The following is a 13,224-nucleotide window of genomic DNA, read 5'->3' as shown; positions in this document are numbered from 1 at the left end:
TGCAGGGAGTATAAGCATAAACTACCATGTGGATTTTTATCTTTTGGACATTATCTTTACAATTTTCATTTTAGGGGCTGGGAAAATGACTTAGTGGTTAAGAGCTTGTACTGCTCTTGCAGAAGACCTGGGTTCCCAGCACCCACAGCAGGTACTCACAACTGCCTATTAACTGCAACTCCAAGAATTCTGACACCTCATATGCACATACCATTCTCTGATGCACATGAACACATAATGTAAAATGTTTTTATTTTAAAAAATTTAATGGGGGGGGAGGAGAAGAGATAGATTATGCCATTTGTGTACAAGTGCCTGTGGGGTAGAATAGGGTTTCCGATTTCCTTGGAGCTCGAGTTACAGGCAGTTTTGAGGTGCAAGATGAGGGAGTTGGATAGTGAACTCAGGTCATCCAAAAGCAGCATGCACTCCGACCTGCTGAATGTCTCTCTAGCCACTGTCTTTTTATTTTTTATTTTTCTTCTGGAGCTGGAGAGGAAATCCAGTCCGTCACACACCATGGCTATCTACTGTACTACTGAGCTAGTCCCTTGCCCCACAACAACAATACTCTTTTATCTTATATTTATATGCATTTTTAATATTGTAAGTCCTTCTTCTTAGATTTATTTTATGAGGATGGTTATTTTACCTGCATGTATGTCTGTGTACCACGTGTGTAAAAATGCCCACAGAAACCAGAAGAGGGAGTCAGACCCCTGGGACTAGAGTTAGAGTTGGCTGTAATCCACCATGGGGAAGGAGGCTGGGAACTGGATCTTGGTTTTCTGCAAGAAAAGGAAGTGCTCTTAACTGCTGACCTGTCTTTCCAGCTCCTTGCATTTTTAAAAAGAAAATTAGGACTACCATGGGTATTCCTTTTGTAGTCTTTTTCCATTCAACATCATATTAAAGGCTTTTTTGTCATTTTTTTTCTACAAAGGCATATAATTAATGGCATAAACACCATAATTTATTTTTAGTGTTGGATAACTAGGCTTATAGAGGTTGCTTAGCACCTTCTCCTCCTCGTTCCTTAGTAGCAAAACCCCTGTTTTGTTCCAGAAAGTAGGACTGGGATTGCAAGGGGAATTTCAGACTCAAGAAAGGAAGACTTTTATCCCAGGCCAGAGAACAACTTCTGATTGGTCTGAACTTGTTAAGGCAAATCCATTTCCTGACACCTGTGGTTAGCCTAAGGACAAGCATGGCCCCTTTTGCCCACTATCATATAGACAGCTTTCTGGCACTATTCTTCATTCCATTTGCTTGTCTGTCTTACACACATCTTTCTATATGAAAAGGCTCTGGAAAAGTTAAAGCTTTGAGGTTTGTTTTACTTTGTTTGATGCAGAATCACGGAAAGCCCAGACTGGCCTTGAACTTATTGTGAAGCCAAGGTGACTTTGAACTCCTGCTTCCTTTGGGTTTGCCTTCTCTGTGCTGTGGGTGCAGGTTAAAGCTTTTGGACATCTATTCCACCCTGTCATTTCCAGTATGGGTGTGTCTTGACTGAGGACTGTGAGGTGGGACTAAGGGTGAAAGCAGACCTTTGGTGCCTCAGAATGGTGAGTAACAGGAGAGGACCTGGTTCTCTGTGACAGTGCTGAGACCATCACCAAATATCTGTGTCTCCCCCCCCACCCCTTTTTGTTTTGAGAATGTCAAATAGCTTTGTAGTTATGTCCGTGTGTGTGTGTGTGTGTGTGTGTGTGTGTGTGTGTGTGTGTGTGTGTATGTGTGTGTGTGTGTGTGTTTACGTGCATGCCTATAGAGTTCAAAGGACAACTTGGAGGAGTCCAAAGAATTGAACTCTTGTTGCTGGGCTGAAAGTGGCACAAGCTTATTTTCCATTTTGTTCTGTACATTGCTGAAGTTAGTGTTTTGGGACTGCATGCCTTTAAATCCCAGGATTTGAGAGGTATAAAAGGAAGAGGCAACAAGCAGTCTAGGATTGCAGTCTGAGGCTTGGTGGAGAGATTTATTCTCCAGCCACACTGAGGAGAGGACAGTGTTTTCAGCCTGAGGTAGAGGTAAGAGCTATTGGCCGACTGCTTTGCTTTTCTGATCTTCAGCTTGAAGCTTGAACCCCATTATCAGTTTCTGGGCTTTTATTTTTCATGGTACAAGTTATTGCCAATATTTTGCTTTGACAGTGTTGTAGCATATGTATGTATTTTCATATCAGTGGAAATACACGACTTAAAAATGGGTCAAGAGTTAAGTAAAAAAAAGTTAAGTAAAAAAAAAGTTAAGTAAATAATGTAGTTTTGTCAGTATTTGCTGCATTTTCTTTACCATGCAGTTTCTTTTCTTTTCTTTTTGGATCTATTTATTTTATGTATATTAGTGTTGACCAGCATGTATATGTGTGCACCATGTACACGCCTGGTACCCCAGAGGTCAAAAGAGGGCATCAGAAAACCTATAACTGGAGTTACAGATGGTTGTGAATCACCATATGGGTCCTGGGAACTGAGCCCAGGTCCTCTGGAAGAACAATGAGGGCTCTTACCGTCATCTCTTCAGCCCCGGCGTACCTTCCTTTTTACATAGTGAAATACATCTATCCTTTCTTGCCTGTGGATCTCTTGTCATTAAAATTTCTCTGTCCATGCATCCTTCTAGAATTTCTTTTCAATTCTTAGATCACTTGTTAGGTGCTATGTAACATTAGCGCTAACTTTTTTTTTTTAATGGTGTCTGACCCAAGAGATGTTTATTATATGTTTTCCATTTTTATGAGAAAAGATTTTATACTGTAGCACAGGCTAGCCTCCAATTCAAGGCAGTCCTCCTGCTTTAGCTTACTCAGCACTGGGATTCACATGGTGATTTGAGATGCCACCTTTATTGTGTACAGATGTTCATATGAACTTGGATTTGTTTCTGGACTGTGAAAAATTACTGGCATATTGTAGCATATGGTAGGGCACAGGTTCTTTATTTTATTTTATTTTGAATGAGCTGAGGTTTTATTATGTCACCAGGCTGGTCTAGAACTCCTTATGTAGTCTAACCTAGCATTGAATTCATTATCCTTTTGCCTGAGTACAGAGATGACAGGCCTATGCTACCATATGTGGCTCAGAACATTGTGTTTTTGTTTTTGTTTTTGTTTTTTTTTTGAGACAATGTGTCCCATAGCCTACACTGCTTCAACTTACTGTGTAGCCGAGGTTGACCTACTGTTTCCTTACAGATTCTTCTGCTTTCACCTCTCAAGTGCTAGTATTATGGGTGTGGGACATTATGTTTTATGTATGGGTGCTGGGGTTAGAATGCAGAACCTTGTGAATGCTAAGCAGACACTCTACCAACTGAGCTGTACTCCTAGCCTTTTTGTTGCAGTTCTAAATGTATTTTTATACCTTGGTACCCTATTTCATACTGTTACATAAAAGCTAGTTCATATATGTATTCAATTTTATACACTGTTTTAAATTCTTCTATTTAGGCTGTGTTTATCATTGTTTTTTCTGGGGTTGTTTTTTCAGTTAAACAATTATATCTTCTACACATAATTAATTTTTTAATTTTTCTTTTACCCATTCTGAAGCCTTTACTTGATTTCATTTGTCTAATTATATTGATTAACACCTCTATTATAACATTGAATAGCAACAGATAGTTAATATGTTTGCCTTGTTCCTGGTCCTAGTGTTTTTCCATTATAATATAATGATACAAATTTTAGGACTAGTATATATATGGGTAGCTTTGCCCAGAGAGTTCTCAATGTCCAGATACTTGAGAGATTTTTATGAAGGCTAATTATTTCACCAAATTTAAGGGTAAACATAAAAGCTAGAAGATTACATTTTTCCATTTGGGGGCTTACAGTGAGATATACCATATAGCACATCATTTTGATTTAGTTAAATTGTCTTTATGTATTGTCATGGTCATGAAGAACATTATCCTTTAATTGTGTCTCCTAGTGTGTGCTGTATTTATGGAGTTTAAAGATTAACTATCCTAAAACATTGTTTCTGCTTCGAGGAAATCATGAATGCAGGCATCTTACAGAGTACTTCACCTTCAAACAGGAATGTAAGTATACATCTTTAGAGAATGTTTAGTTATCTCATGTGCTGCCATGCTTAGTTAAGACCATACCTTCAAAAAAAAAAAAAATTAAGCCAGGCTTGGTGGCTCTTGCCTGAAACTCCACACTTGGGAGGCTGAAACAGAAGGACCACCGTAAGTTTGAAGCCAGCTTGGGCTATAGAGTGAGACCCTGCCTAGAAGAAAATGAAGAATAAAACTTAGGTACTCCTACACTGTTTATTCAGTGCCCACACACCACTTTACTGATAGATTGGTATCCATGTGTCATATTGAGTCTTGTTGTTAGTAGTGTCCTGTATTGGCCATAGGGGTGGTTATAATGGCAGCCTTCCTCCCAAGAGAGCTTGAAAGGAAAGGTCAGAGTTATTAAAAGAAATAGTAAGCCAGGTTTAGTGGTCATGTCTGTAATCCCAACACTTGTGAGGTAGAGATGAGGATTAGGAAGTCAAGGCCAGCCTTGGCTACCTGGTGAATTCAAGGTCAGTTTGGGTTACATGAAACCCTCTCTCAAAACACAAAACACAAACAAGGCAAAAATTCCCTCAGACACTAACGTCTGTTGCAAATAAAGGATCTTCAGATCATTCCAGCCCTAGAAACTTACTGAAATAAACACACCATCAGATAATGACCAGGAAGGTTTTCAAATTAGATTTACTCTTGGTAGTTTTTTGAATGGTGCCAAGTAAGTATTTAGATAACAATTTTGCAGTATTTGTGGTGATTGCAGGTACACATTCCCTCAGTATTTTGACTAGTCAAAATGTATCATGAAGACCATATACTGCTGCTAAAGCACTGTCAGGAGTTGAGTGAGCTCACACATGTATCATGCTACATTTAGCAGGGTCAGAAGTCTGGATTCTACTAAGTTTTGCTCAGCTGAGGTCATGCTATTGTGAGGATTGAGTCTTCCTGTGAGGTCACTAGTTATTTGGAGCCCTTGCTCTTTATTTTCCAGCTAGCTCCCAACTTGGGGTCACTCTTGGTTTTTAGAGACTGCTTCCAGGTTCTTGACATACTGTTCCCATAGGTAGTTCCTAGTGTAGATGTTGTCTTTCTTCTGGACCAGCCTGAGTGACTTTTGGAGGAAACCTCTGCTCTTTAAAGGTCCGTGTGCTTAGGCCATGTCCATCCAGGAGAATCTCCCGTTTGCCATCTAGTGAAGGGTAACAGTTCAAGGCTCATCATAGGCAGAGTTTCCACAGACTCATTATACCAAGTGGAAGATATTGGAGTAATGTTTCAGTTTGCCCAACACAGTTGGATGGATGAAAACCAGTAAGATATTTGCTTCTTTAGTGGGATGGGGGTTCAAGATAGGGTTTCTCTATGTAGCCTTAGCTGTTTCACAACTCTAGACCAGGCTAGCCTCAGATTCACAGAGGTCTGCCTGCCTCTGCCTCCCAAGTGCTGGGATTAAAGGCGTGTGCTACCACCACCCAACATATACTTGCTTTTTGAGGATGTTCATTTCAGTGTTGATTATAACAATAAAAAATAATTAATTGTCAATAAAAGTTAAATACATTGTGTTAGTATTAGATGGGGGTGGGGGGTGGGAGTACGGCTGTCAGAAGAGTATGTTTTTGGAGTCCAGTCTTTTCTTCTACCTTTATGTAGGTTCCCAGGATTAAACTCAGGTCCTCAGGCTTATAGAACAAGTACTTTACCTGCTGAGTCATCTTTCTGGCCCCCAAACTATTTTTAAAGCAATGCTAGGCCACTGTTTAAATATTAAGGGATCTGTATGTGCTATCTGGAGAGATGCTCACAGGCTGTTAGCTGAGAGAAACCATTTGATGACCATGTACACTATGTGCAGAAGAAATCTGCATCAGGGTTTACTTCTGTGGTTCTGGCTGGGTCAGAAGGTCTTATTTTACTCTCTAGTACTATTTGAATTATCTTTTTGCCATTATTATGTACTATTCTTGTAATTTTTTTTGAAGCTGCTAATTTTAAAATTACTCGATTGGGGACCAGGTATTTGAAGGGCTTTTTATTTGTTTTGTTTTCTTTAAAGATTTATTTATTATGTATACAGTGTTCTGCCTGCATGTTTGTATGTACACCAGAAGGCACCATATCTCATTTTAGATGACTGTGGGCCACCATGTGGTTGCTGGGAATTAAACTCAGGACCTCTGGAAGAGCAGTTAATCCTCTTAACCACTGAGCCATCTCTCCAGCCCCTTGTTTTGTTTTCTTAAAGGTGTGATCTTGCTACGTAGTTCTTGCCTTAAACTCCCTATACAGACAGGCTGTCCTCAAACTTTCATAGATCCTCTAGTCTCTCCAGTAGATGTATGCCACCACTTCTGGCTCTCAGAGGCTTGTGTTGTTATTTTTGTCTTTGTGTTGAAGGCCGGGGAATAGTTCTGTGGTGAAGCACTGAAAGGCTGTTCAATCCTCAGCACTGTAAATAAATATTTTTTAACACTTACATTTTTATTTTGTGTATATATATGGCGATGAGCATGTCCTGGCATGTGTGGGGAGGCTCTTGAGTCTATTCTCTCCCTTCTACTGCGTGTTGACTCAGAAGCAAGTGCTGTGTCCCCTAAGCCACCTCACTGGCTCCTGAGTAGGTTTTTGAAGCACTCCTAGTAACTCTGCTGTATGCTCTTGTTTAAGAATGACTGCTGGGCCAGTGAGATGGTTGAGCTCCTGAGCCTGGTGACTTGAGTTTAGTGCCCAGGAAGCCGAGAAACGATTCCTTGAGAGCTGTCCTTGGACCTCCACATGTGTGACATTGTGTGTGTGTGTGTGTGTGTGTGTGTGTGTGTGTGTGTGTGTGTGTGTGTGTCCCCTATTTTTACTTTTTTGCTTTGAGACAGTCTTAAATTCCCCAGGTTGGCCTTGTATTTAATCTCCTAGCTCTCTGGGATTACAGACCTGTGTCTCCAGGCCCACATCATATTCATTCTTATTTATACTGGGAGATCTAATTTTATTTTGTTTTGAGGCAGGCCAGGCTTTAGCCCTGCTTGTCCTGTTACTCATTCTGTAGACCAGGCTGACATTGAACTCACAGAATTTCACCTGTCTCTGCCTTCCGAGTGCTAGGATTAAAGGTATGTACCAGCACTGCTCAGTTGGGAGAGATGTTTTTAAGACAGAGGCTTGTTAGGCTGCCCAGGCTTGCCTTGAGTTTGCTGTGTAGTCCCTGCTGGCTTCAAACTCTCACTGAGCCTCCTGCCTCATCCTCCTGAGAATCACAGGCATGTGTTACCATGCCTGGCTAACAGTTAATTTTTTACGTGTCGTCGTCTTATTGTTATGTACTTAGAAAGCAAGAAGCCTCATGTTGATCTCATCTCATAGTTCTGGGTCCAGAATTCTCAAGTGGATTAATTTGTTGTTTCATGAACTGTTTTTTCTTAGCTTATTGACAAGTTCCAGAAACTCTTGCAATTTCCTAATAAAAACAGTCCTATTATAACAGATTTTTAAAGAACAAGTACTGTTCTTTGCAGCATTATTTAGAGCAGCAGATTTGCCTGGTTAGTTCATTTTCTTTTTAATTACTAAGCTGCTCTTATAAGAACCACAAAATTTTACCTTACCCTCAGGATTTTTCAGCTAGGCTAGAAAATTCAGTTGGGGATGGGAGTATACAGAGAGAGGAAAGACAGAGACAGAGGGAGAATCTTCAGTGAATGCAAAAATTACGAAAATATATGATCGATGGCTAGACAGGTTGTGGTTCTTATAAATGATTCTAACCCTCAGAACTTTTCCTAGAATTCTTTTAAAATGATGTTTTATTGCTGGCCATGGGTAGTGCATGCCTGTAATCCCAGCACTTAGGAGGTGAATTAAGGTCAAATTGGGCTATGAGACCTTCTTTTATTTTAATTATATATAAAATTTTGTTCCATCCTGTTAATTTTTTTAAAATGGCGGCTGACCCCAGAGCTGTTTTCATTAACCTGGAGTTACAGACAGTTGTGAGCTGTCTGTATTGAGAATTGAATTGAACTGTGGTTTTCTTTTTTTTGTTTTGTTTTTTGTTTTTTTCTTTTTCGAGACAAGGTTTCTCCATGTAACAGTCCTAGATGCCCTGGAACTTGCTCTGTAGACCAGGCTGGCCTGGAACTCACAGAGATCCACCTGCCTCTGCCTCCCAAGTGCTGGAACTAAAGGCGTGTGCCACCCTGCCCAGCCTGAACTCGGGTTTTATGGCAGGGCATCAAGTGCTCTTAACAGCTGAGCCACTGCCTCTCCTGCTGCCTTCCTTGGCTTTTACCTGAACACAGGGATTCTGTGAAGCAGGTCAACACTCACAGTTACACCACTGTGTGAACACACGTGACACACATCTGAGTGCTCTCCAGTCCTCATAGTTACAGCCACTGCATGGACACACTTTACACACATCTGACTGTACTTCAGTCCTCACAGCCTCATGACTTGGCAAGGATTGTCATCCAAAGCACATGAAATGAAGACATTTGCCCAAGTTTCCAAGTTAAAAGCTAACAGATCTGAGGTCCAAACTAAGAGTTGGGTTACAGATCATTTATTTGACCACCGTGCTGGGTCAGGTGCCTAGCTCACTGATGTATATGATGGTTACTATACATATGTATAGTCACTATACATCTATAGATATGCATTCATTAGAGAAAATCAGAAAATATAGCAACATAGATACTGTCACAAGTCTAATCCCCTTGGGAGAGAAACCCTGTCTCCATTTAGCAAAGAAAAAAAAAAAAAGAAAGAAAGAAAGAAAGAAAAAAGAAAAAAAAAAGTTCTTGAAAGGGGTTGGAGAGATGGCTCAGAGGTTAAGAGCACTGACTGCTCTTCCAGAGGTCCTGAGTTCAATTCCCGGCAACCACATGGTGGCTCACAACCATCCATTATGAGATCTGGTGCCCTCTTCTGGTGTGCAGATATACATGGAAGCAGAGTGTTGTATACATAATAAATAAATAAATAAAATCTTTAAAAAAAAGATATGTTCTCTTATATTAAAAAAAGTTCTTGAAAGAAAAGGAAAAGAATGTACAAAATATGGTTCTTACAAACTCTGAGCTATAAAATAAAAGGTTTTACCTGCCATAATGATAGTGTGAATAGAACCCACAGATTCCCTTAAGCACAAACCCTAATCACACAGTATCGGCCACAAAGAAAAATCCTGAATTTTCACGATTGGAAGGCTTCTCACTTCAAATGTCCATTGTTTTTCCTTTTCCTTTAGGGACCTCCAGTCTTTCCAGCTGTTTGGTCACACTCTGGCCAGACTAAGATTCACATGCCTGGCCATGCAGTGCTGGTGCATGCCTTTAACCCTGTCTCAAAACAAAAAAAAAATAATACATCTTAAAAATACAAAACAGTTCAGTAATCCAAACATTTTTACATAAACTAGAATAATAGTAATGTACTCATACATCTTTAAAGTAATGAGCAGAAAAAGGAGCTGGAGAAATGATTCGGCGGCCAGGAGCTGTTCTTGCAGAAGACCTAGGTTCGGTTCCCAGCACCCACATGGCAGCTCACAGCTCTCCTTAACTCCAGTTCTGGGGGATCTAGTTTCCTCCTCTGGCCTCCAGAGGCATTGGCATGTACTCAGTGCATAATTGTGCATGCACATAGGCACAACATTCATACATATGAAAGTAATAAATCTTTTTAAAAGAATAGAACAAAATGAGCAGAAAGGTTTCCGATACAGAAATAGTTTTCAATACTGTGGAGACAGTTCCACATGGGTTAGACGCTCCATGGATCAAAATGCCAGCATCCTTTGTAAAGCTTTAATGGCAGAATTGAGGATCCTAGAAGGACCCTCAGAGGAGCCCAATGCCATAGCCTTCCCCCCAGGTAATATAATGTTGCCTAATAATTGACAGCTGGCAGCCAGCTGCCTTTCCAGGTTTCCAGGGCAACAGAGCTAGAAAGTTAATTGAAGGGCATACTTGTCTTTAGAAAGGGAAGGGAGTTCTGATAGCCCTGGTCTTCATCTCTTAAAAGACATCTTCTCACAGACGGATCTTTAGACTCGCCTGAAACCAGTGGCTTCCTAACTGGCTTCACCTTCTGACTCCAGATCTTATGACACTGTTGGTCCTTTGACTTTGTCCTCTCTCGGTAGGTCGGATTAAGTATTCGGAAATGGTGTATGAAGCGTGTATGAACACATTCGACTGTCTTCCTCTTGCTGCTCTCTTAAACCAGCAGTTTCTCTGTGTACATGGAGGAATGTCACCTGAAATTAATTGTTTAGATGACATAAGGAAAGTAAGTAATCTTTTGTTGATTTTGTAGAGTATATTGTTTAATTTTTGTTCTTTATCCCAGCCAATTAATATATCTTACATATAACATATAATATCTGAAATTAAAAGAAAATACAATCAGAAAAACAGAACTTATCCATGATCTTATCATTGTTGGATAGCTGTTATTAGCACTTGACATACATCTATTTCTTACTTCTTTCTCTTTTTAAAATTAATTTTTTGTTTTGTTTTTTGAGACAAGTTTTCTCTGGATAGCCTTGACTGTCCTTAAACTTGTTCAATAGACCAGGTTGGGCTTGAACTTAGAGATCCACTTGCCTCTGTTTTTGTGCTGGGATTAAAGGTGTGCACCACCACCACCACCACCACCACCACCACCACCACCACCACCACCACCACCACCACCACCACCACCACCACCAGGCCTTAAAATTAAATCTTAATACTAAAAGTATACTATTCTTATAGTATAATTATGGAACATTTTAAAAATTATTTGTATGTTTTAAACAGGATCTCTCTGTAAAAGCACAGGCTAGTTTGAACTCAAGACAATTCTCCTGCCTCATCCACTCAAATGCTAGAATTATTCAGCATATGCCACCATACCTAACTTGGAAACTTTAAATTACATTGCAGTGTAGATGGAAGTTTCTGTCCTGCCCGGACTTTGGTCCGGCAACCATGTAGTCCCAAATATAACACACAAAGGCTTATATTAATTATAAACTGACTGATGGCCCAGGCTTCTTATTGGCTAGCTAACTCATTTCTGTTCATCTGTGTATCTTCACATGGTCTTGACTTACCGGTGATGCCGAGTCTCTTCCTTGGCATCTACATGGTGTCTCTCTCACTCTGCCTGCTACTTTTCTCTATCCCTGTTTGGATTTGCCGCCTGGCTAAATCCTGCCTGTCCATTGGCGAAACAGCTTTATTCATCAACCAATAAGAGAAACATGTATTCACAGCATAAGAAGGATATCCCCCATCATTCCAGTGTGCAAGGAACATGAAAGTGCCCTTGGCCAGGTCCTTTAACCTTTGAGTACGTTCTTTTTGTAAAATGAGGCAATTTGAATAAGTGCTCGAATTCTGCCCGCTCTGAAACGGCATTGACTTTAACATCCTAAATTGTATGGTATGGTTGCTGCATTTGCCTTACACGGTGATTATTTCCAGGACTCTGACTTCATAGTTGGGGATAAGGAGCAGCCATATGCACTTGCACAGTTGTCATGCTGTCTCCTCACTTCATATCCTCAGTTCCCACATAGAGATATAGACTCAAGATGGCCCCAAGCTCCCCAGGGAGAGGTCCACCTGTGTGCTGGCTTTTTTGCTGTCTTTTAAGCATGTAGCCTTTCTCCTTTAGTAGATTTGCATTTAACAATTATGAGCCAATTGTGATAAAAAGCTCCCCTCTCAGCAGAAGCCCTCTTCTTGACTCTCAGATGTTCTGGTCTGTTCAAAACCTGAGTATTTATATTCTTAGAATTTTTTGCATGTGTGTTTTTTATTAAAGCAGCAGTCACTAAAAATGTAAGTTAATAACAAATATTAAAGTGCTGCTACTGTATAGAATAGAAAGAATAAAAAAGCCTTTTGTAAAGAAAACATCTCCATTGGAATAAAGTAGGCAGTGGAAGAATCGTGGCCAAGCATTCCTGTAACACTCTTTCCCATAGAAAACTGAAATTAACATTAGATTGTCTTTAAGAGTTTGTGGTAGCTGATTTCACATTTGAGTTGAAAGAATGCTGGACTGGATTAGCACAGAAGGAGAGGCCTCTTTCTACAGGATTCTCAGATGATAGAGAGAAGATACTTAAACCTTTGTTACAGAACACTCATTTTCACACAGGACCATCCTTTTGGGCTCACTGCCTCATCTTGGAGGCATTTCTGTAGGTAGAAGGGGACTTTTGACCTGCCTGCTTCCAAGAACCCTTTGCTTTCCTGATTTTTTTCCCCTTTTGGCTCTGTGTGTCTTCTAGTTAGATAGGTTTACCGAACCTCCTGCTTTTGGGCCAGTGTGTGACCTGCTTTGGTCTGATCCCTTAGAGGAGTATGGCAGTGAGAAGAACCAGGAGCACTATAGCCACAACACTGTCCGAGGCTGCTCCTACTTCTTCAGGTAAGCTGATCCTCAAAGTAGAAGGCGATGGAACAAACTGGGATTTTCGTTTTTAAACTTTATTTTTACTGCTTTCAATTATATATGTGTGTATGTCTGTGGATATACGCACATGAGTGCAGATGCCTACAGAGAGAGGTTGAGGCATTAGAGCCCCTGGAGCTGGGAAAATAGGCAGTTGTGAACCATCAATGTGGGTGCTGCAAACTGAACTTGGGTCTTCTGCAAGAGGAATATACACTCTTAACCAGTGAGCCATTTTCCAGCCTCTGGTGATCCGTTTTATGAAATTATTATTTCTTTTTTTTTGTAAGATTTTATTTATTTATTATGTATACAACATTCTGTCTCCATGTATGCCTGCGCACCAGAAGAGGGCACCAGATCTCATTACGGATGGTTGTGAGCCACCATGTGGTTGCTGGGAATTGAACTCAGGCCCTCTGGAAGAGCAGCCAATGTTCTTAACCTCTGAGCCATCTCTCCAGCCCGAAATTATTATTTCTTAAATGTTTTTTTAAAAAGTAAGTGTTGTGCCTGCATGTCTGTCTGTGTACCTGTGTGCCTGGTGTCCTCCTAGGTCAGAAGAGGGTGTTTATTAGATCCCCTAGAACTATAGTTGTGAGTTACCAGCCAGGTGGGTGCTAAGAACTGAACCCAGGTCCTCTGAAAGAGCAGTAAGTGTTCTTAACCACTGAATCAACTTTCCAGCCCCAATTTTATGAAATTAATTTCTTTTTATTTTATCTTTTGAAACAG

General features: G+C 40.4%; 1 protein-coding gene across 6 annotated transcripts in view; it reads left to right on the top strand.

Annotated features, from left to right (window-relative positions):
- Positions 1–13,224, top strand: part of Ppp3cc (protein phosphatase 3 catalytic subunit gamma) — a 68,213-nt gene that overhangs the window by 25,748 nt on the left and 29,241 nt on the right. For 5 of the 6 annotated variants that reach the window (XM_035452560.1, XM_027390208.2, XM_027390209.2 and 2 more), the window contains exons 4-6: positions 3,942–4,053; positions 10,181–10,326; positions 12,326–12,465. In XM_035452560.1, coding sequence (XP_035308451.1) covers positions 3,942–4,053; positions 10,181–10,326; positions 12,326–12,465 — 398 coding nt within the window. The remainder of the gene's footprint in view (positions 1–3,941; positions 4,054–10,180; positions 10,327–12,325; positions 12,466–13,224) is intronic. The other variant, XM_027390212.2, reaches the window with a different exon arrangement.

Source organism: Cricetulus griseus (genome assembly GCF_003668045.3).
Source record: "Cricetulus griseus strain 17A/GY chromosome 1 unlocalized genomic scaffold, alternate assembly CriGri-PICRH-1.0 chr1_1, whole genome shotgun sequence".
Classification (NCBI taxonomy): domain Eukaryota; kingdom Metazoa; phylum Chordata; class Mammalia; order Rodentia; family Cricetidae; genus Cricetulus; species Cricetulus griseus.
The sequence above is the reverse complement of the archived record's forward strand: the minus strand, read 5'-3'. Positions and strand labels throughout refer to the sequence as shown.